General features: G+C 46.1%; 2 protein-coding genes across 2 annotated transcripts; both read right to left on the bottom strand.

The window, feature by feature from the left end:
* Window positions 1-7,878: 7,878 nt before the first annotated feature.
* Window positions 7,879-10,944, bottom strand: LOC132495089 (C-X-C chemokine receptor type 2). The gene is made up of 2 exons (XM_060106684.1): window positions 10,929-10,944; window positions 7,879-8,969 (listed from the first exon to the last, which is right to left on the bottom strand). The coding sequence occupies exons 1-2, from the start codon at window positions 10,942-10,944 to the stop codon at window positions 7,879-7,881; spliced, it is 1,107 nt and encodes a 368-aa protein (XP_059962667.1).
* An 8,944-nt stretch (window positions 10,945-19,888) lies between these two features.
* LOC132495099 (C-X-C chemokine receptor type 2-like) lies at window positions 19,889-22,954 on the bottom strand. Its single transcript, XM_060106701.1, has 2 exons — window positions 22,939-22,954; window positions 19,889-20,979 (listed from the first exon to the last, which is right to left on the bottom strand). Exons 1-2 carry the CDS (start codon window positions 22,952-22,954, stop codon window positions 19,889-19,891), a joined length of 1,107 nt encoding a protein of 368 aa, XP_059962684.1.
* Window positions 22,955-23,420: the final 466 nt, after the last annotated feature.

Below are 23,420 nucleotides of genomic sequence, written 5' to 3'. Positions count from 1 at the left end.
CACATCTGTTAGTAAGAGGCTAAGCTGACGTGTTGGATTGTAGTGTGCAAGTTTGCTCATGACCCTGAAGGCTCAGAAAGAGAGGCTCTTCTGTGCAAGAGAATGATTTCAAAAACCCATTATCTTTCTAGGCTTAATAACTGAAATAAATGTATTCCCCTCACCAGGGGTATTTGCTGTTTTTCCAAGGGGCCTGCCAAGCACAAAGGAATGAATTGCTGACAGTTGAAGGAGGAAGGTGTTGGAGGGTGAGTTGTGGGGGGAAGGAGGGAGGCCTCTCTAGAAATTTTCATGTCAACCCTGGTCAGCAGCTGCCCAGAAAGCACACACTAAGAAGTGATCTTCTATGAAGCACCTAATTACTAAGGTTCATGTTCTGAGCAAAGAGAAGTTTCATATCAAGTTCACATCTGTAGAGGTATAGATTCTTCAATAGAGCATCTCGTCTTAGAACTAGAAAGGAGCTTACCTAATTCAACCTCATTTCATGGAAGAGGAAACTGAGCTCAGAAAGGTTTTTTGTTCATTTTGTTTTGTTTTGTTTCTTTTTACTCCTAAAAGAGCAAATATTTATTGAGCTCCTATGTGCCAGCAGAAAGTTTAAATGAATATTCTAGGTCACACAACTACTAAGTCTTTCTTTTCTTTCTAGGTCACACAACTACTAAGTCTTTCTTTTCTTTCTTTTATTTAATTAGAAACATTTTTTCCCAAATCTTCAGATTCAGTTTGTGGTTCACTAGAACCCCCAGACAGATCTCTTTGTCCTGATCACCTTGACACTATAGGAAATTTCATGAACTCCTCACATATCCTCCATTCACAAGTTTCCTTGTCCCCTAAGTTTCATTTCTATAGTACCTGTCCTTATTTTAAGGGTCTGGCACAAAGTTGGGTGCATAATAGGCATTTGATACATAATCAGCTAACTGGCCATTTGATTCCTATTTATGAACATATGTTTTCTATCACATATTGGTGAATGGGCACAGGGGACAGTGCCTGCAGAATATCATCAGGATCCCAGCTAAGGGAAGTGTACAAGGATGCTGGCAAAGTGGGGAGCCCTGCACTGTGTGGCCCTTAGGCCTTACTTGTTTAGTCTCCCTTCACCTTCAACACTCTCAAAGTTGGAGCAAAGCCAGCTGTTTTGGGAAAACAGTCTTGTTTACAACATGGGAACCAAGAGAAGTACGGATGTGGCCTCATAGGTTTCTGTTGGGCAATCTGATTTCTTCCCATGTTGGAAGTGACTGTATTTCCCCAGAAGCACCTCCCCACTTACCTTCTATATCTTACTTCTTTCACACTGCTGATTTGAACCTGGCTAAAAGAAGGGCGTGATAATCCTGAGATACTGCAGGGTCATTCACCTCCAACACATACATACACATGCACATGTGCATATGCAGCATATACTTAGAAGCTGTGAGTTAACTAGACATTTGGTCAATGTGTCCTCCAGACTGACATTAAAATTCACTGGGAGAAAGTTTTAACTACACTTATCTTTAAGGAAGGGAAATAATGAATGGAAAGAAACTGATTGATTTTACGTGCTATTTGAATTTTTACTGATATCCTATTATGATAGTGCTCTGAGGAGCATGGGAAGCAACAGTACACACACACACACACACACACACATTGAAATGTTAGATAACATATATTTTAAATTTTTTAAATAAATATCTGAGATCAAAAGCAAGGGGGGGGGCCTCCCTGGTGGCGCAAGTGGTTGAGAGTCCGCCTGCCGATGCAGGGGATACGGGTTCGTGCCCCGGTCTGGGAGGATCCCATATGCCGTGGAGCGGCTGGGCCCGTGAGCCATGGCCGCTGAGCCTGCGCGTCCGGAGCCTGTGCGTCCGGAGCCTGTGCTCCGCAACGGGGGAGGCCACAACAGTGAGAGGCCCGCATACCGCAAAAAAAAAAAAAAAAAAAAAAAGCAAGGAGGGGAGGGACTTCCAAGGTGGTCCAGTAGTTAAAATTTTGCCTTCCAATGCAGGGGGTGTGGGTTCAATCCCTGGTTGGGGAGCTAAGATCCCACATGTCTCGAGGCCAAAAAACCAAAACATAAAACAGAAGCAATATTGGAACAAATTCAATAAAGACTTTAAAAATGATCCACATTAAAAAAAAAAAAAAAAAAAAAAGCAAAGGGGGTTCTCTAAAGGCCAGATATGAAAAGGGAACTTAGAGATGTACAGACTTAATCAAGAAGCAGGAGTTGAAGCCACAGGAACCCAGAGGGTGCTAGAAATGGTTGTGCATCTCAAGGATGAGAATGATAACACCAGTGGGTCTACAGACCCTGGTACAGCTAGGAACTGGAACTGGATTCCCTGCAAAAAGCCAGGAACCAAAGAAGAGTTGACCCACCCTTGCCTGGGGATAGAAAAACATTTGCCAGCTATGAGACATGACCCCAAAGTGAGCAGCCTGCCCTAGACATGGGGGAAAGAGGGCCACCTGAGGGACAATCCAGACTTACAAGTCCTGAGTAGAAAATGGTGAGGATCCAAATATGCCCTTTGGAATGATGTGGAAACCTAGGACCAAGAAATAAAAAAAAAAATTACCGAAAATACTATGAACCATATGACCCAGTAGGGCCCCAGCAAGGAGAGCCATGACACTGCCCCTGTGTAGATTTCTTCATAATCCCAGACACATGCAAGACTCCCATGGGAAAAAAAAGTGCTCTTCGATAGATGAACTCATAATCGAATATTACAAAGAACTAATAACAACTACAATCAACAGTCAGCCAACATAACAAAAAGGAGAATTCACACCTGAGGGACTAAAGATAAAATAAGACAATCTGGATGAGACTTTAAAATAAGTATGTTTTTTAAATCCAGGGGACTTATTATATCAAAAATGGAGGACTGGAGAAATGTTTTTATATCTGCTCCCTCTCAAAAATCCACTACAAATTACACTGAAGGGATTTTTTTAAGGCATACTCTCACACAGTACAAGAACAAAGAGAATGTGAAGGAAAATAGAAGATAAGAGATTTTTTTAATGGAAGTCAGAAGGTAGAAGTCTAGTTGTAACTGAGTTATCAGACCAAAAGAAAAACCCAGAGACAGTAAGGGAGCTAAAGAAATCTTCACAAAAACCATAATATCCTTAGAAAGATAAGAGGAAATATTACATCCATGAGGCAAGAAAGAAGTGCCATAAAAGGAAACATTAGAGAACAAAAAAAGCCTATTGGAAATTTAAAATATGATAGTGGAAATTTTAAGTTCCAATTAAAAAGCTGAGGAATAAAGTTAAGGGTAATTTCATGGAAAGTGAAAAGATTAAGATTAAAAAAACAGGAAAAATTGAAAAAATATTAGGAAATCAACCTTTGGGGTTCAACAGTCAAATAAAAGGAATCCTGGAAAAAAAGAGAATGGGAAACATGAGAGGGAAAATATCAAAGAAATAATACAAGAAAATTTCACAGAACCTGTGTTTCCAGATTAAAAGCATTCACCAGGTGCCCAACAAAATGAATGAGAGAAGAACCCCCAGCAAGGCACATCATCATGCATTCTAATACTGAAAAGATAAGGAGAATATCCTAAAAGTTTCTAAGAGAAAATTCAGTCAAATAAAATAGATTAAGAATAGAATAACATCGTAAGTGTCAACAGCAACCCTACAAGCTAGAAGAGATTAAGAAAAGCCTGCAAAATGAAATTAAGAAAAGCCTGAAGGAAAATGAATTCTATCCTTGAATTCAATACTCCACCAGAATACCAATCACATGTGAGAGTAGAATAAAGGCTTTTCTGAAATTTCAGGATCTCTAAAAAGTTATCCACTATATATCTTTTCTCAGCAAAATCCAGTAGTACAACAAAATAAAGGAGTAAACCAAAATTATGATAGTTCACATTTATATAGCACCTATGGTATAATAGGCATTCTTCTAAATGGGGTGTGTGTGTGTGTGTGTGTGTGTGTGTGTGTGTGTGTGTGTGTGTGTGGTCATTTAATTTAATCCTCATAGGAATTAGCTGAACATCATCATTATCCACATTTTACAAGGTAGTAGATGGAGGTTAAATGATCTGCCCTTAGTCACAAAGCATGTAAGCAGCAGTAGTCTGGCTCCAGGGGCCATGCCCTTAAAGAAAGAGGAAGATTTAACACCCATTCGTGAAAGGAACTTCCTCAACCTGATAAAGGGTCTCCATGAAAAATCTTTAGCTAACATGATGTCTAATAGAGAAAGACTGAATGCTTTACCCTAAGACTAGGAACAGGGCAAACTCTTGCAACTTCTATTCTGCATTGTACTGGGGGACCTAGCCAGTGAAATAAGGCAAGAAAAGTAAATAAAAGGCATAAATAAAAGGAAGAAATGACTGTCTTTATTCTCAGGTGACAAGATGTGTACACACAAAATCCAAAAGAATCTTTAAAAATAAAACTACTAGAACTAATAAGTGAATTTACCAAGGTCCCAGAATACAAGGTCAATATACATAACTCAATTATATTTCTCTGTAGTAAGAAAAAACTGGAAATTTTTTAAAAATTAAATACCATTTATAATAGCATTTAAACTACCATAAAATACTTAGAGATAAATCTAACAAAATATGTACAAGATCTATGTACTGAAAACTACAAAACACTGCCAAGACAAAATAGAAAAGACCTAATAATTGGAGAAAGGTGCCATGTTCATGGATTGGAAGACTCAATGTTATTAAGACGTCAACTTTTTCCATATTGATCCATAGATTCAACATAATGCAGATCAAAATCCCAGCAGGACATTTTATAGAAATTAGCAATCAGATTCTAAAATTTATCTGGAAATGTAGTTAAAGCTTTTTAGAAAAAAAAGAGCAGGCTTAGTAACCTGCCCAGATTGGAACAGGGGTATAAAGGGCTCTAGGCAAGGGGTCTCCAAGAAAGAAAAAAAAAAATGATAGATTATCTGATGTTTATTACCTTGATTATCTGATGACTGTGAATGTATTGAGGGAGACACTTGAGAGTGATGTAATGAAAAGTACATGGGGAAATCCTATCATTAATTCTAAGGAAAACAAAACTTGGACAGAAAAAAGGAAATGTAAACATTGCACCCAACGGTGAAGTGTTTTTTTATATAGTCATTTTAACTAAAACATTGAATGCTGATTTGACCAAAAAAGTGTGTTATCCATGTCCTGGAAGAAAGGAAGAGGCAGTATTTGCGTTTGCTTGGACAGGAGTAAAAGCAAGAGAGAGTGTGAGAGAGTGTTAAATCTTCATAAGCCAAGATTGAAAGTCAATAGATGATATCTAAAACTCAGAAAAAAATCTCAAGAACTAGCAGAATAAGCATGATATTTAGACATAGGTAGACCTCTATTGAATGAAACAGCTATGTGAGTTGAAATTTGTTGCCTTTGGACTTCTCTGGTGGCACAGTGGTTAAGAATCTGTCTGCCAATGCAGGGGACACAGGTTCGATCCCTGGTCCAGGAAGATCCCACATGCTGTAGAGCAACAAAGCCCGTCATGCACCATAACTACTGAGCCTGCGCTCTAGAGCCCGCGAGACACAACTAATGAGCCCGCGCGCCACATCTACTGAAGCCCACAGGCCCATGCTCCTCAACAAGAGAAGCCACTGCAATGAGAAGCCCACGCATCGCAACAGAGAGTAGCCCCCGCTCGCTGCAACTAGAGAAAGCCTGCGAGCAGCAACGAAGACCCAACGCAGCCAAAAATAAATAAATAAATTTATTTTACAGAAAGAAAGTTGTTGCCTTTGCCTGGGGGAAGTGGGGCAGGAGGGCTGCTTCTGGTTTTCATTATAAGCTTTATAAAGTTATTTCACTTTTTTAAACAATGTAAGTGAAATACTTTGATAAAAAAGAAAAACTAATTTTAGAAAGTTTGCATTAACATATTCTGCTTATTTTTATTTTTTTTAATTCTTTAATTCATTTCTACCCTCAGGCTTGGAAGAAGAACCCTGAGTTTAAAAACAGAATACCAGGGGCCTCCCTGGTGGCGCAGTGGTCGAGAGTCCGCCTGCCGATGCAGGGGATACGGGTTCGTGCCCCGGTCTGGGAGGATCCCATATGCCGCGGAGCGGCTGGGCCCGTGAGCCATGGCCGCTGGGCCTGCGCATCCGGAGCCTGTGCTCCGCAGCGGGAGAGGCCACAACAGTGAGAGGCCCACATACCGCAAAAAGAAAAAAAAAAAAAAAAAACAGAATACCAGGATAGATAAAAACAGTCGTGGTGAGGGCTCAGCTGTTAGCCACTTGTGGCTTTCTGGGTCACACCCAGAGATCTTTGGCCTCTCCAACCTCTGCATAGAAATAGCAAAGGCTGTACAGGCATACCTCCTCATTTCACTGTGCTTCACTTTTTTTTTTTTTTTTTCTTGGTACGCGAGCCTCTCACTGTTGTGGCCTCTCCCGTTGCGGAGCACAGGCTCCGGACACACAGGCTCAGTGACCATGGCTCACGGGCCCAGCCGCTCTGTGGCAGGTGGGATCTTCCCGGACGAGGGACCAAACCTGTGTCCCTTGCATTGGCAGGCGGATTCTTAACCACTGCACCACCAGGGAAGCACCCATTGAATAGTCTTGGCACCCTTGTTTAAAGTTATATGACCAGGGACTTCTCTGGTGGCACAGTGGTTAAGAATCTGCCTGCCAATGTAGGGGACACGGGCTCGAGCCCTGGTTCAGGTAGATCCCACATGCTGCAGAGCAACTAAGCCCGAGCACCACAACTACTGAGCCTGCACTCTAGAGTCCATGAGTCACAACTACCGAGCCCATGTGCCACAACTACTGAAGCCCGAGCGCCTAGAGCCCATGCTCCACAATGAGTGAAGCCACTGCAGTGATAAGCCCGCGCACCACAATGAAGAGTAGCCCCCGCTCGCCTCAACTAGAGAAAAGCCCACGTGCAGCAACAAAGACCAAACGCAGCCAAACACATTTTTAAATAAATAAATAAAGTCATTTGACCATTTATGGTTTATTCTGGGCTCTTTATTCTCGGGTCCTTTTTATCCTTTGGCTCCACCAGCCTAAGTGTGTTGGGCACACTTTTTGCCTCATTGTCACAAAGTGACTGGCTCAGCTCTACACATCATAACCTATAACCATATTCAAAGGCAAGAACCAAGGATATGTATGTGTGTGTATGTCTTTTAAATCAGGAATATATTCCAGGAGTCCCCTGGTCCCAGTAGACTTCCTCTTAAGCAATAGTGCACTGAAGCCAGTTTGTGAAAGCAGATTATTACGTTATCTAGATTTTGTGAGCTTGTTGCTAAACACCACCACCCTTGAAATCGGCCACGGTAAGAGCATTTACCTACACCACAGTACATCAAGACTTTCTCCCAGGAAAGTGGTTTACCAGCACACTATTGCCTTTGAGTCTTATTAATCAGAACCAAATGATATGACCACTCTTAGTTTAAGGGAGTCTTAGAAAGTGAGTATCTGTCATTTTCAGCCTCTCTCAAGGGAGGTGGACTTTGTTAGCAGGCAAGGAAAGGGAGAGCTGGGGAAGCAACCAATGGTGTTTGACACTAATGCCTCCCAATGGTGGGAAATTTTTGTAATCACTTCAAAGAATATCTTCAAAGAATGTCTGCCAGAAGACAGAGTGCTGCGGTCTCAGTGGTAGGATGGACTGAGCTCTAGCAGTTGACATGGTAATTACGGTAAGAGGTGGGGGCCAGGGCTTTCGAATCCATAGCTGGGGGCCTAGTAAGGATGTGGCCTCAGCAACTTTCTGTAACCACAATGGGGGGCTGCCTGCCTTGACACAGGGCTGTGAGCAGCCAGAGGACATGCGGCTTGGGGCGGATACTGAAGGGAAGGGAGGAGCGCTGCGCGCGGTCTCAGAGGGTAGTAGAGGTGTTCCCTGAAGAAGAGCCAACAAAGGAAGGCCTGCCGTCCTTGACCAAGAACTCCTTGCTGATCAGGCCATGGGTGGCCATGATCCTGAGGAGTCCGTGGCGAAACTTCTGGCCAATGAAGACGTAGATGAGAGGATTGAGGCAGCTGTGGAGGAAGCCCAGGATCTCGGTGGCATCCAGGGCCCGGCCAATGTCATTGCGGCGCTCACAGGTCTCCGCGATCACCCGGACCCTCATGAGGGTGTCTGCAACCAGGACCAGGTTGTAGGGCAGCCAGCAGAGCAGGAAGACGAGCACGACAGCAAAGATGACCCGCATGGCCCGGTGCTTCTGCCCCATGTGGGCCGCAAAGAGCGTGCGCAGGGTGAGTCCGTAGCAGATCAGCATGACCAGCAGGGGCAGGAGGAAGCCAAAGGTCTGGGGCAGGACCCGCATCACCATCCGCCATTTCGTTGTATTGGCACCCATGTCCTCGTAGCAGACTGGGCTGGAATAGGGTGGTTGATAAGCCTCACGGAAGACAAAGATGGGCAGGGCCAGGATCAAGGACAGGACCCAGATGCCTAAACATATGAACTTGACCCAGTGCCGCTTCTGGGTCAGCGTGCGTGTGGCATGGACAATGGCCAGGTAGCGGTCCATGCTGATGCAGGCCAGCAGTAGAATACCACTGTAGAAGTTGACTTCCTTCAGGAGTGAGACCACCTTGCACAGGAATGTGCCAAAGATCCAGCCCTTTGCCTTGGAGGTGGCCCAGATAGGCAAGGTCAGGGCGAAGAGCAGGTCAGCCATGGCCAGGTTCAGCAGGTAGACATCGGTGACAGAGCGGCCCACCCGGCTGTATAAGATGACCAGCATCACCAGGGAGTTTCCCAGGAGGCTCAGCAGGAAGACCAGGGCATATATGATGACCACGGCATACTTGTTGAGTGTCTCAGTGTCCATCTTACAGGGACCATAATGATGTTCTTCTGTGGGTGGCGTGCCAGTGAAATTTGCAAATTCATCCTTAAACAACTGCCACAGATCAGTGTCATTATATAAATCATTCAGGATGATAGTCATGGTTTGATCTGGTTGAAAGATTAGAAGGAAGGAAAGGTGATTTAGTGGCTCAGATTCAAGTCACTCTCATCAAGGATGTGATAACAGGACTTCCCTGGTGGCGCAGTGGATAAGAATCCGCCAGCCAATGCAGGGGACACGGGCTCGAGCCCTGGTCCAGGTAGATCCCACGTGCTGCAGAGCAACTAAGCCCACGCACCACAACTACTGAGCCTGCGCTCTAGAGCCCGTATGCCACAATTACTGATCCCACATGCCACAACTACTGAAGCCCACACACCTAGAGCCTGAGCTCTTCAAGAAGAGAAGCCACTGCAATGAGAAGCTTGCACACCACAACGAAGAGTAGCCCCCACTAGCCACAACTAGAGAAAGCCCGTGCAGCAATGAAGACCCAGTGCAGCCAATAAATTAAGTAAGTATGTAAGTAAGTAATTAAAAAGGATGTGATAGTGGTTACTGGGATATCTTCTGCTTCTCTGCTAGTTTGGTAGCCGAAGATCCCTTCTTTCATCTCTATCTTGGTCTGCTTTAGAGATCAGCTTCACCGTGTTGTCAACTTTCCATAACTCTGAGGCTTGAATGTGGGATAAGATGGACTACAGGGGAAAACCCCTGCTACTGGTCGGCCCTACAACGCCATCGACTCTACCCTTAATACTGCCTCTGTGCTCTCTTTGGCTTTCTCCATCCTCAGCCATGTCTGTGCATTCAGATGGGAGGTCCAGCTTGGTCCTATACATTCATGGGAGGGCCAGAATCAGGCAAAATGGAAGGAGGCAAACCTTCCTCAGATGTCTTCATCTGCTCAGATATCCCTTTCTATGTTATTTCCGTTCCATGCCGTGCGGCCTGTGAGATCACAGTTCCCTGACCAGGGATCGAACCCAGGCCCCAACAGTGAAAGCGCTGAGTCCTAACCACAGGACTGCCAGGGAATTCCCTTCCTGATTCTTGTTTAACCTTCTTAAAATCTACTGAGGGAAGAAAAGGATAGCAATGGATTGCATTCAAGTGTATTTTAAGGGACTTGCCTGGTGGTCCAGTGGTTAAGACTCCATGCTTCAATCCCTGGTTGGGGAACTAAGATCCCACACGCCGTGCGGCGCAGCCAGAAAAAAGGGTGTATGTTAAGCCTTTTCTCTAAGGGAACAATAAATGTTTGGGTCCTCTGTCTAAAGGAAGTGTAAGCATTTAAGAGAAGTCCCCATCTTGGTCCATGAAATCACCCCCTAAACATCCACAGAATCGTCCAACAGTTTTCAAATATCTTTTAAAATTGTGAAACATTTGCTGAAGCAAAATCTTACCAGAAGCCCAATATGTAAAACAGATAAAAGCTCATCTACTGGGGAGGGAGGGTGTGCCGCTCTCTCCATCCAGACAGCCACCATGGAGGTTCCCACAAAACCCCCAGGGCTCTTCCGAGAACAATCTGAAAACCTATAAAAAGTTACCAAGACTGGAAATAAGGATAACTGGTATCCGGTCCTCACTCTATCCTGATTCTGTCATTAATAAGTTACATGACCTTGAATGGGACCTTTTACCTCTACAGATTTCCATTTTCTCATCCAAATTGAGGGAGGCAGAGAAAATAACCTCTGAGATGCTTCCAAGCCTGAGGTTCTATGACTTCATTTAGATTCACACATTTTAATATCCCTGCCAGGACTGCATTTGCACAGAACACAAAGTCTTAGGGCAAAGCAATAAACATCAGATTGGGGAAAGTCATCCTCTTCCCTGTAAAAAGGAGAGGTATGAAAGGAGGAGACGAGACGGCTGTGGCCTCCTTGTCACCACGTATAAGGACAGGGTTGAACACACGGTCGCAAGGGAGGAGGCAGGGAGTCAACTGAGCAGAAGTCACAGGTCCCAGACGAATGGATGCATTTTCTAAAATACAGTCAAACCAAGTCACCCTGCCCCAAAGAAAGTCCTGGCAAACAGAGGTAGCTTCTTACCTGAGTCACTGGCCATGGGTGTCCAACTGTAAGAGCCTGGAATTCAGAGACCAGAGTGACTTAACACTGAGAGAGAGTTGATTAATAAAATGAAATAGGGAAGGCACGTCACAGCCCAGCTCCTCCCTGAGCCCTGCCCATGTCTACATTTGGAGAACAGGTTAAGTCAAGCATCAGAGACTCCCAGGGTCCACACGTCCAAGCAGGGGAACCAGGCATGAAGATGGAGTGCAGGGTCCATTATCTGAATTCTCCACTCTGTGGATGATTATTTTTACTGTCTTCCTTTTCTTGCATTTACTTCCATTTATTTCCAGGCAAGCTTCCACCTTGCCTGACATGAATAAAGGGCAAAAGACTTGACTTTGCATGGTAGAGCCTTCCGAATGAATTCAAAGTAGGAGGGCCTTGTAGGAGTCCTCCACTAGGGGGGACTAGGGGGCAGCCCAGTGGGAAGGAGGTAGAAGATTGCACTTGACCTGTGTTTGGACAGCAAGCACACAATTATTACTTAAACTCTAGACTTCTTTGGGAAGCTTGGGTGGAGAAAGCTTGTTGGTCCATGAAATCATGCCCTAAACTGTTTGCAACAGTTTTCAAATATCTTTTAAAATTGTGAAACATTTGCTGAAGCAAAATCTTTGTTGGTGGAGCTTTGGAGGGAGAACTAAACCCCCTCCACCACCAGCCACTCCGTGGTACAACCACTGCCAGCTCACGATTGTTGATTAGAATGGCCCTGAGGCTGGGGGCCACTCCTGGAATCTGGCTGGACCACAGGGAGACCATTGGAGCTGGGGCAGTCGGTGAATGGAGGAGTGGGGGTCATGTCATTCTCCCCACTCTCAGTAATGATGGATGGCATCTCTGGGAACCTGCCTCAGCTGCTCGCAGCAGCTAATGTCGTCCCTTAGCTTTACCTCTGGTACTTTAGTCACTTCTCCATTATAACATGAACCCTATCGTTCTGTCATGATGTGTTTACAAGTCAGCCTGTCCCGCTAGACCGTGGGCTGCCAGAAACCCTCTCCAATTTTCTGCCAGGAAACAGAGTAAGTGCTCACTCAATGGTTGTAGAATAAATGACGTTCGTCGTATCTCCTTTGATTCGTGCATCGTGGATCCCCACCATGATTCAGGGTGTCTATCACTTGAAGCCACACAGTCTATATAAGGTGTGCCTGAAAGTTGCACTTCCATACAGCCGAGCTGGTCTGCCTGTCCTTTCCAAACCATCCTCTACTGTTTAGAGTTGGTGCTAACCTATGCAAGCGTAAATGCTGCCCCTACCATAAATGCCGAATTTATCGTGGCACTGGTACCTACAGTTCTGCCAGGGGCAAGCATATTCCTTAAACTAAGTCATGCTCTCCTCCTGGGTTCTCTTCTTCTTTATAAGTAATAGCAGGAAGTGTAAGGAGACAATTGCCCTGGGGTTACCCATGCTTTGCTTTTACAGGTGTTGACCAATCGTGATCTGATGCCTAGACTAGAAAGAACTTGAAGATGGGGTAGTCCCTCGAGGGAGCAGACATTACTCCTATTAATCATCCAGGGAAAAGGTAGCTCCTGGAGCAGAAGATAGGGAACACAAAAGAAAACAGACTGTCCCAGTTGTGTACTGCAAAAGCCTATACACACTCAAGTGCAAGCTGAGAGAGTATTTGCCACGAGGGGGCAGCAGTGACTGGACAGGGAAGTCTTTGCAAGGAAGAGACCCATTGAGAGAGACCAGGGAGAGAGCAGCCTGATCTAACACCTGGTTTAAGCTCCTCTTCGTGTATAATTCCCTTCTGCTTTCCCAGGCCCTCAGTCAAGTTGGTTCAGTGTTCCAGTCTATTTCAACTAATCCCTGGGGTCCTAGGGAAGGGTCTGGTACTCCCTGAAACCCGAGGAGTAAAAGGGAAGCAGCCCCTCTGGATGAGCATGGGGGTGGCAATGGCGGTAACTTAGGTGTCCGGTGGGAAGACGATCTGGAGGACAAGAGTTGGAAAGAATCTTTCCCTTCAGGGTGGGAAGAGCATTTCACTGAAGGAGGGGGAAAGGCACATACAGATGTGCTCGGGATAAAACTTTACCCACCTGAAAATGTTCCAGCCACTTCGCCCACCCGACGTATCTTCCATACGTCACTTTCCACTTATAACGGCTCCCTCTTAAATGGATCTATAATGTTCCTAATGGGAGAGCATTTTTCCATTCTGTGCAGAACATCCAGTGCCACAAAGATTGTTGTGACATGTGCAGCCCAAATGCCAGTCCTCCGGCAAAATGCAGAGGCCTGCTCTTGCCATTCTCTTTTAGAAATGGCAGCTTCTATGCAAGACCATGTGAACAGCACAATATAGCTGTAAGGATATCTATCTCGTCCCTTTGTCAGCTTTGATGCCAGCATCAGCATCTCTTCTCATCCCTGCAGAAGAATCCACTTGGACCTGGGGACCAAAGTAGAGGCAAGGGAGGTGGAGGAGAAGGTTCACCCCTCTCCCCGGTGATGGTCCCCATTGCCATAGTGACAGGTTCAAGGGCAAGCATGTGACCTAAGATGATCCCACTCAGAGCCAAGTTCAGGGTGGTTGCTTAATGACTGTGGAAAAGCAAATATGTAGTCTTGTTGCTGCTGCAAATCATTCTGCTACCATAAATGGCAAACCAATCCAGACATAAAAACTAACACTTGGAGGAGGACAGAACAGAGAGAATCACAGAAGAACAGAGCCAGGGCCCTGAACATACCGTGCCCAGAGGTCTTCTTCTCTGTGTACTTTTCAGTTACATGAACCAGTAAATTGTCTTTGTTGTTAAGCCCAGTTCAAATGGAGTTGTCTGGTACACGCAACCAAAACTGTGACCAGCTGAGAGAGTTCTGGAACCCAACAGTGATCTAGGATGAGAGGAGAGGGGAGGGAATGTCAGTGTGACACTGGGTCAGGCAGACAGTCAGGTAATGGCAGGACTTGACAGGGGTGTGTCCTGGGGGTGCAGACCTCCCAGCCCTGGTTGCCAGCCTCTGGTGGAAGCCAGAGAGGAACCTTGGAGAGTGAGCAGGTGAGACCCCAGCTGAGGACACTCTCCTGAATGAACTCAGAAATCCTCACGAGGGACCCAGAAACCCCTGCTTTGGAGGCAGACAGACCATGATTCAAACGTCAGCTTTCCTTTAACAGTTTTTGACCTTGGACACATTTCTTAACATGTATCAAAATATCCTTATCCGTAAAAATGGGGATACTTGGGACTTCCCTGGTGGCACAGTGAATAAGACTCCACGCTCCCAATGGAGGGGGCCCGAGTTCGATCCCTGGTCAGGAAGCTAGATCCCACATGCCGCAACTAAGAGTTCACATGCCACAAGTATGGAGCCCCCCTGCCGCAACTAAGACCCGGTGCAACCAACCAGATAAATAAAATTTTTTTTCTAATGGGGATACTTGCCTCATGGAACTATGTGATGATGAAATGGGGTAAGATCACACGCTCTAGAACCAAATCACCTCGATGCAAATCCCAGCTCTGTCCCTGGCCAGCTGTGTGCATTGGGAAGCTAGATACCCACTCTGTGCCTCAGTTTTCTCCTCTGTAAAATGAGACTAAAAGCAGGAGCCAGCTCATAGGGTTGGTATGAGGATCGTTGAGTAAATTAAAGTGCTTAGTATAGTATCTGGCAGATAATAAATGTTCCATGACTTTTAACTATCTATATACAGTCCTGTTGGGTGAATACGTATCAGACTCACTAAACAGCACAAACCCTCTGACCCTGCAATCCCACTTACATGAGGGAAGCAAAGAAGGAAAGAAGTAGGAACAGGGAGGAAGAGAGAGGATAAAGTTTATCTCGGAGTTGTTTATAATAATAAAATTTGGAAATATTTCAATGCCCTTCAAAAAACTTTTTTTTACTAATTATAGTATATCTGTAAAATGGAACACTATGTGTCTATTAAACACAATAATGTATAGCTACTATTAATGCTGTGGAAAGGTATCTATAATAGAAGCAGAATGTACAGGATGATAACATTTTGTAATGAATGTATGGATGTATATGCACAGGCAGAAAATAAGAGTCGAAATGTCAACAGTGGTTGTCTTTGGGTGTTGGGATTACGGATATCTGCTTTCTTGCTTATATCCTTTGATGTGGCCCAATTTCTAAAATGAGCATTAATTTTGCAATCAGAAAAGAAAAACTGTATTCAGCCATTTTCATTCAAAAGTAAATAAATAGCACTCTGAGGGTCATCTTCCTTCTCCTCCCTCAGATTTGCCTGTCCAGCTAGGTTGGTGACCAGATGTCCAGGACTCAGCCTCCTCCTAACTCCTCAACCCTCAGTCTGTTACAGTCTCCTTCACCTCGGGGCCGAGTACCGCCCACCCCGTTCTCTACTATTGTACTTTTCAGACTGGAATACACTCACTTCTAGGACTCTCTCTCCCACCCAGCTGGGAATAGGCAAGACTCTGACACAGAGCAGTGATTAATAAAGCATCTCTCCTTTCCTCCTTGCCCCTCTGTAAAGGATTCTATTTTGCATCCGTAGTGCCCAGCAAAGTGTGTGACACATACTAGTAGATGCCAAACAGGGAGTGGGCATGTGATTGTGCAGTAGTACAGGGCCCCATTCTCGGAAGAGCCCTGCGCTTGGGGTGTAATGCTCTGTGGCCAGATAAAATTATGATTTTATCTTAGAACTTGTGTTTTGTAATTGAGGTCTGATGGGGCAATGGAACACGCACAGGGGCCTAGAGCTCTGCTCTAGTGCAGTCCCACCTCTTGTTGCCTCCCTGGGACAAGGGGCTCAGCCTCCCACTCCCCCCACCCCCAAGTACCCCGAGCCTCAGGGAGTGCAACATTAGATAGAAAATAAAAAACACTCTGTCCTCCTTTTCTTTGGAGGGGGGGCATACCATGCAGCTTGTGGGATCTTAGTTCCCCGACCAGGGATCAAACCCAGACCCCCTGCAGTGGAAGCGTGGAGTCCTAACCACTGGACCACCAGGGAATTCCCCAGTCTGTCCCCTTGAGAGAAAGACCATGGAAGAAAGAAAGGAACAAGCTTTTTCCTGTTTTTTGAACAAGGGACCCTGCATTATCATTTTACATTGGGTCCAGCAAATTGTACAACCAGCCCAGGCACCAAATATATATTTCCTAGGTGGGTGAAATATTGAAGGAGTGGAGAAGAGATAAATGGCAGACAGGACTTTTTACCTGAGTTCAGGTGATGGCAACTCCATCCTTCCAACAGCTCAGGCCAGAATTCGTGGACTCATCGACACGTCTTTATCTCTTACACCCAACATTCAATCTACCAGATAATTCTGCTAACTCTATCCAAAGAAATTGCAACTCCTATTTTCCCATCTCCTCTACTGCCATTGCCCTGGCCCCTGCCACCATCCCTTCTCACCTAAATCGCTGAGGTGACCTCCCAGTCTCCCCCGCGTCTGCCCCTTCTCTCCTACAGCCTGCTCTCATCACACCAGCCAGAGTCATCTGTTTATGTTTTAAGTCAGATCGTGTCATGCCTTCTTACTACCCTCCAATGCCTCCAAAGGATGAATTTTACTGCTTTCATTTTTTTAAGTGCATTTTAAGTAACTGCACAGTGGAGAAACCAGACAAACACTACCTTCCTTCACCAAGTGAGGAAGGCTGATGCTACCAGGGAGGCTGTGTGGGTCTCACGTACCCTTGAGACGATGTAAAGAGAAGGGCACCTCACCTCTGTGATAGTCTCTCCAAAAACCCATCACCCCGTCTAATCATGAGGAAAACATCAGACATGCCCAGATTGGGGCATATTCTACACAATACCTGGCCAGCACTCCTCAACTCTGTCATGAAAAGCAAGGAAAGACTAAGCAAAACTGTCACAGACCAAGGAGATTGGGAAGCCATGCCAACTGAATGCCATGGGGAACCCTGGATTGGATCTTGATACAGAAAGAGGAGATAATGGAAAATCTAGAAAAATCCAGATAAAATCTGGAGCTTAGTTAATACTTGCTATTAACGTTGTTACCTATTTTGTTTTATTGACTTTTATTTATTTTTTTAAATTTTTTTTTTTTTGGCTGCATTGTGTCTTCATTGCTGCCACGGGCTTTTCTCTAGTTGTGGCGAGCGGGGGCTACTCTTTGTTGCAGTGTGCGGGCTTATTGTGGTGGCTTCTCTTGTTGTGGACCACAGGCTCTAGGCGTGTGGGCTTCAGGAGTTATGGCATGCAGGCTTCAGTAGTTGTGGCACGTGGGCTCAGTAGTTGTGGTGCACGGGCTTAGTTGCTCCGTGGCGTGTGGGATCTTCCCGGACCAGGGCTTGAACCCATGTCCCTGCATTGGCAGGCAGATTCTTAACCACTGCACCACCAGGGAAGTCCCAGAGCTTTATTTTTTAAATCAGGAATAGGTACTGAATTTTGTCAAAGGCCTATCAAGATAGTCATATGTTTTTTTTTCTTCTTAGATATATTAGCATGTGAATTATATTAATGGTTTTCTAACATTGAGTAATGCTTGCATTGGGGGTGATATAGCCCACTTAATCGTGAAAAAAAAGTGAATTTGATAAAAGTGAAAGTCCTTAAATAGCCTTTAAGGCTTTCTCCGTCACTCCTCCACCCCCTGCACTCTGGGCCACAAACCGGGTGGCTTAAACAACAGAAAAGTATTTCCTCACAGTTCTGGAAGCTGGAAGCCCAAGATCAGGGTGTCAGTAGGGTTGGTTCCTTCCAAGGGCTGCGAGGGAGAATCTGTTCCAGGCCTCTCCCCTAGCTTCTGGTGGTTTGCTAACAATCTCTGGAATTCCTTGATTGTGGAAACATCGCTACAGTCTCTGCTTTCATCTTCACATGGTGTTCTCCTTGTGTGCATGTGTTTGTGTCCAAATTTCCCCTTTTTATAGGACAACAATTATGTTGGATTAGGGCCCCCTCTGATGACCTCATCTTAATTAATTAATCTGCAAGGACCCTATTTCCAAATAAGGTCCCCTTTTTTTTTTTTTTTTCGGTATGCGGGCCTCTCACTGTTGTGGCCTCTCCCGCTGCGGAGCACAGGCTCCGGACCTTTTTTTTATTTATTTAAAATTTATTTATTTTATTTTTTTATTTTTGGCTATGCTGGGTCTTCGTTGCTGCACTCTCTAGCGCAGCTCCCTCTAGTTGCGGTGAGCCGGGCTACCCTTCGTTGTGGTGTGTGGGCTTCTCACTGCAGTGGCTTCTCTTGTTGCTGAGCATGGGCTCTAGGCGCACAGGCTTCAGTAGTTGTGGCGCACGGGCTTAGTTGCTCCACGGCATGTGGGATCTTCCCGGACCAGGGCTCGAACCTGTGTCCCTTGCATTGACAGGCGGATTCTTAATAAGGTCCCATTTTGATGTAGTGGAGGTTAGGGCTTCAACATATGAATCTGGGGGGAAGGGACACAATTCAGTCCATAATACTCTCTAATTGTATCCTCTTTTTTTTTTTTTTTTGCGGTACATGGGCCTCTCACTGTTGTGGCCTCTCCCGTTGCGGAGCACAGGCTCCGGACACACAGGCTCAGTGACCATGGCTCACGGGCCCAGCCGCTCTGTGGCAGGTGGGATCTTCCCGGACGAGGGACCAAACCTGTGTCCCTTGCATTGGCAGGCGGATTCTTAACCACTGCACCACCAGGGAAGCACCCATTGAATAGTCTTGGCACCCTTGTTTAAAGTTATATGACCAGGGCCTTCTCTGGTGGCACAGTGGTTAAGAATCTGCCTGCCAATGTAGGGGACATGGGCTCGAGCCCTGGTTCAGGTAGATCCCACATGCTGCAGAGCAACTAAGCCCGAGCACCACAACTACTGAGCCTGCACTCTAGAGTCCATGAGTCACAACTACCGAGCCCATGTGCCACAACTACTGAAGCCCGAGCGCCTAGAGCCCATGCTCCACAATGAGTGAAGCCACTGCAGTGATAAGCCCGCGCACCACAATGAAGAGTAGCCCCCGCTCGCCTCAACTAGAGAAAAGCCCACGTGCAGCAACAAAGACCAAACGCAGCCAAACACATTTTTAAATAAATAAATAAAGTCATTTGACCATTTATGGTTTATTCTGGGCTCTTTATTCTCGGGTCCTTTTTATCCTTTGGCTCCACCAGCCTAAGTGTGTTGGGCACACTTTTTGCCTCATTGTCACAAAGTGACTGGCTCAGCTCTACACATCATAACCTATAACCATATTCAAAGGCAAGAACCAAGGATATGTATGTGTGTGTATGTCTTTTAAATCAGGAATATATTCCAGGAGTCCCCTGGTCCCAGTAGACTTCCTCTTAAGCAATAGTGCACTGAAGCCAGTTTGTGAAAGCAGATTATTACGTTATCTAGATTTTGTGAGCTTGTTGCTAAACACCACCACCCTTGAAATCGGCCACGGTAAGAGCATTTACCTACACCACAGTACATTAAGACTTTCTCCCAGGAAAGTGGTTTACCAGCACACTATTGCCTTTGAGTCTTATTAATCAGAACCAAATGATATGACCACTCTTAGTTTAAGGGAGTCTTAGAAAGTGAGTATCTGTCATTTTCAGCCTCTCTCAAGGGAGGTGGACTTTGTTAGCAGGCAAGGAAAGGGAGAGCTGGGGAAGCAACCAATGGTGTTTGACACTAATGCCTCCCAATGGTGGGAAATTTTTGTAATCACTTCAAAGAATATCTTCAAAGAATGTCTGCCAGAAGACAGAGTGCTGCGGTCTCAGTGGTAGGATGGACTGAGCTCTAGCAGTTGACATGGTAATTACGGTAAGAGGTGGGGGCCAGGGCTTTCGAATCCATAGCTGGGGGCCTAGTAAGGATGTGGCCTCAGCAACTTTCTGTAACCACAATGGGGGGCTGCCTGCCTTGACACAGGGCTGTGAGCAGCCAGAGGACATGCGGCTTGGGGCGGATACTGAAGGGAAGGGAGGAGCGCTGCGTGCGGTCTCAGAGGGTAGTAGAGGTGTTCCCTGAAGAAGAGCCAACAAAGGAAGGCCTGCCGTCCTTGACCAAGAACTCCTTGCTGATCAGGCCATGGGTGGCCATGATCCTGAGGAGTCCGTGGCGAAACTTCTGGCCAATGAAGACGCAGATGAGAGGATTGAGGCAGCTGTGGAGGAAGCCCAGGATCTCGGTGGCATCCAGGGCCCGGCCAATGTCATTGCGGCGCTCACAGGTCTCCGCGATCACCCGGACCCTCATGAGGGTGTCTGCAACCAGGACCAGGTTGTAGGGCAGCCAGCAGAGCAGGAAGACGAGCACGACAGCAAAGATGACCCGCATGGCCCGGTGCTTCTGCCCCATGTGGGCCGCAAAGAGCGTGCGCAGGGTGAGTCCGTAGCAGATCAGCATGACCAGCAGGGGCAGGAGGAAGCCAAAGGTCTGGGGCAGGACCCGCATCACCATCCGCCATTTCGTTGTATTGGCACCCATGTCCTCGTAGCAGACTGGGCTGGAATAGGGCGGGTGGATGGCCCTTCGGAAGACGAAGATGGGCAGGGCCAGGATCAAGGACAGGACCCAGATGCCTAAACATATGAACTTGACCCAGTGCCGCTTCTGGGTCAGCGTGCGTGTGGCATGGACAATGGCCAGGTAGCGGTCCATGCTGATGCAGGCCAGCAGTAGAATACCACTGTAGAAGTTGACTTCCTTCAGGAGTGAGACCACCTTGCACAGGAATGTGCCAAAGATCCAGCCCTTTGCCTTGGAGGTGGCCCAGATAGGCAAGGTCAGGGCGAAGAGCAGGTCAGCCATGGCCAGGTTCAGCAGGTAGACATCGGTGACAGAGCGGCCCACCCGGCTGTATAAGATGACCAGCATCACCAGGGAGTTTCCCAGGAGGCTCAGCAGGAAGACCAGGGCATATATGATGACCACGGCATACTTGTTGAGTGTCTCAGTGTCCATCTTACAGGGACCATAATGATGTTCTTCTGTGGGTGGCGTGCCAGTGAAATTTGCAAATTCATCCTTAAACAACTGCCACGGATCAGTGTCATTATATAAATCATTCAGGATGATAGTCATGGTTTGATCTGGTTGAAAGATTAGAAGGAAGGAAAGGTGATTTAGTGACTCAGATTCAAGTCACTCTCATCAAGGATGTGACAACAGGACTTCCCTGGTGGCGCAGTGGATAAGAATCCGCCAGCCAATGCAGGGGACACGGGCTCGAGCCCTGGTCCAGGTAGATCCCACGTGCTGCAGAGCAACTAAGCCCACGCACCACAACTACTGAGCCTGCGCTCTAGAGCCCGTATGCCACAATTACTGATCCCACATGCCACAACTACTGAAGCCTACACACCTAGAGCCTGAGCTCTTCAAGAAGAGAAGCCACTGCAATGAGAAGCTTGCACACCACAACGAAGAGTAGCCCCCACTAGCCACAACTAGAGAAAGCCCGTGCAGCAATGAAGACCCAGTGCAGCCAATAAATTAAGTAAGTATGTAAGTAAGTAATTAAAAAGGATGTGATAGTGGTTACTGGGATATCTTCTGCTTCTCTGCTAGTTTGGTAGCCGAAGATCCCTTCTTTCATCTCTATCTCGGTCTGCTTTAGAGATCAGCTTCACCGTGTTGTCAACTTTCCATAACTCTGAGGCTTGAATGTGGGATAAGATGGACTACAGGGGAAAACCCCTGCTATTGGTCGGCCCTACAACGCCATCGACTCTACCCTTAATACTGCCTCTGTGCTCTCTTTGGCTTTCTCCATCCTCAGCCATGTCTGTGCATTCAGATGGGAGGTCCAGCTTGGTCCTATACATTCATGGGAGGGCCAGAATCAGGCAAAATGGAAGGAGGCAAACCTTCCTCAGATGTCTTCATCTGCTCAGATATCCCTTTCTATGTTATTTCCGTTCCATGCCGTGCGGCCTGTGAGATCACAGTTCCCTGACCAGGGATCGAACCCAGGCCCCAACAGTGAAAGCGCTGAGTCCTAACCACAGGACTGCCAGGGAATTCCCCTCCTGATTCTTGTTTAACCTTCTTAAAATCTACTGAGGGAAGAAAAGGATAGCAATGGATTGCATTCAAGTGTATTTTAAGGGACTTGCCTGGTGGTCCAGTGGTTAAGACTCCATGCTTCAATCCCTGGTTGGGGAACTAAGATCCCACACGCCGTGCGGCGCAGCCAGAAAAAAGGGTGTATGTTAAGCCTTTTCTCTAAGGGAACAATAAATGTTTGGGTCCTCTGTCTAAAGGAAGTGTAAGCATTTAAGAGAAGTCCCCATCTTGGTCCATGAAATCACCCCCTAAACATCCACAGAATCGTCCAACAGTTTTCAAATATCTTTTAAAATTGTGAAACATTTGCTGAAGCAAAATCTTACCAGAAGCCCAATATGTAAAACAGATAAAAGCTCATCTACTGGGGAGGGAGGGTGTGCCGCTCTCTCCATCCAGACAGCCACCATGGAGGTTCCCACAAAACCCCCAGGGCTCTTCCGAGAACAATCTGAAAACCTATAAAAAGTTACCAAGACTGGAAATAAGGATAACTGGTATCCGGTCCTCACTCTATCCTGATTCTGTCATTAATAAGTTACATGACCTTGAATGGGACCTTTTACCTCTACAGATTTCCATTTTCTCATCCAAATTGAGGGAGGCAGAGAAAATAACCTCTGAGATGCTTCCAAGCCTGAGGTTCTATGACTTCATTTAGATTCACACATTTTAATATCCCTGCCAGGACTGCATTTGCACAGAACACAAAGTCTTAGGGCAAAGCAATAAACATCAGATTGGGGAAAGTCATCCTCTTCCCTGTAAAAAGGAGAGGTATGAAAGGAGGAGACGAGACGGCTGTGGCCTCCTTGTCACCACGTATAAGGACAGGGTTGAACACACGGTCGCAAGGGAGGAGGCAGGGAGTCAACTGAGCAGAAGTCACAGGTCCCAGACAAATGGATGCATTTTCTAAAATACAGTCAAACCAAGTCACCCTGCCCCAAAGAAAGTCCTGGCAAACAGAGGTAGCTTCTTACCTGAGTCACTGGCCATGGGTGTCCAACTGTAAGAGCCTGGAATTCAGAGACCAGAGTGACTTAACACTGAGAGAGAGTTGATTAATAAAATGAAATAGGGAAGGCACGTCACAGCCCAGCTCCTCCCTGAGCCCTGCCCATGTCTACATTTGGAGAACAGGTTAAGTCAAGCATCAGAGACTCCCAGGGTCCACACGTCCAAGCAGGGGAACCAGGCATGAAGATGGAGTTCAGGGTCCATTATCTGAATTCTCCACTCTGTGGATGATTATTTTTACTGTCTTCCTTTTCTTGCATTTACTTCCATTTATTTCCAGGCAAGCTTCCACCTTGCCTGACATGAATAAAGGGCAAAAGACTTGACTTTGCATGGTAGAGCCTTCCGAATGAATTCAAAGTAGGAGGGCCTTGTAGGAGTCCTCCACTAGGGGGGACTAGGGGGCAGCCCAGTGGGAAGGAGGTAGAAGATTGCACTTGACCTG

Source organism: Mesoplodon densirostris, chromosome 8 (genome assembly GCF_025265405.1).
Source record: "Mesoplodon densirostris isolate mMesDen1 chromosome 8, mMesDen1 primary haplotype, whole genome shotgun sequence".
Lineage (NCBI taxonomy): Eukaryota > Metazoa > Chordata > Mammalia > Artiodactyla > Ziphiidae > Mesoplodon > Mesoplodon densirostris.
Note: the sequence above shows the minus strand (reverse complement) of the source record. Positions and strands in the feature narration are given on the sequence as shown.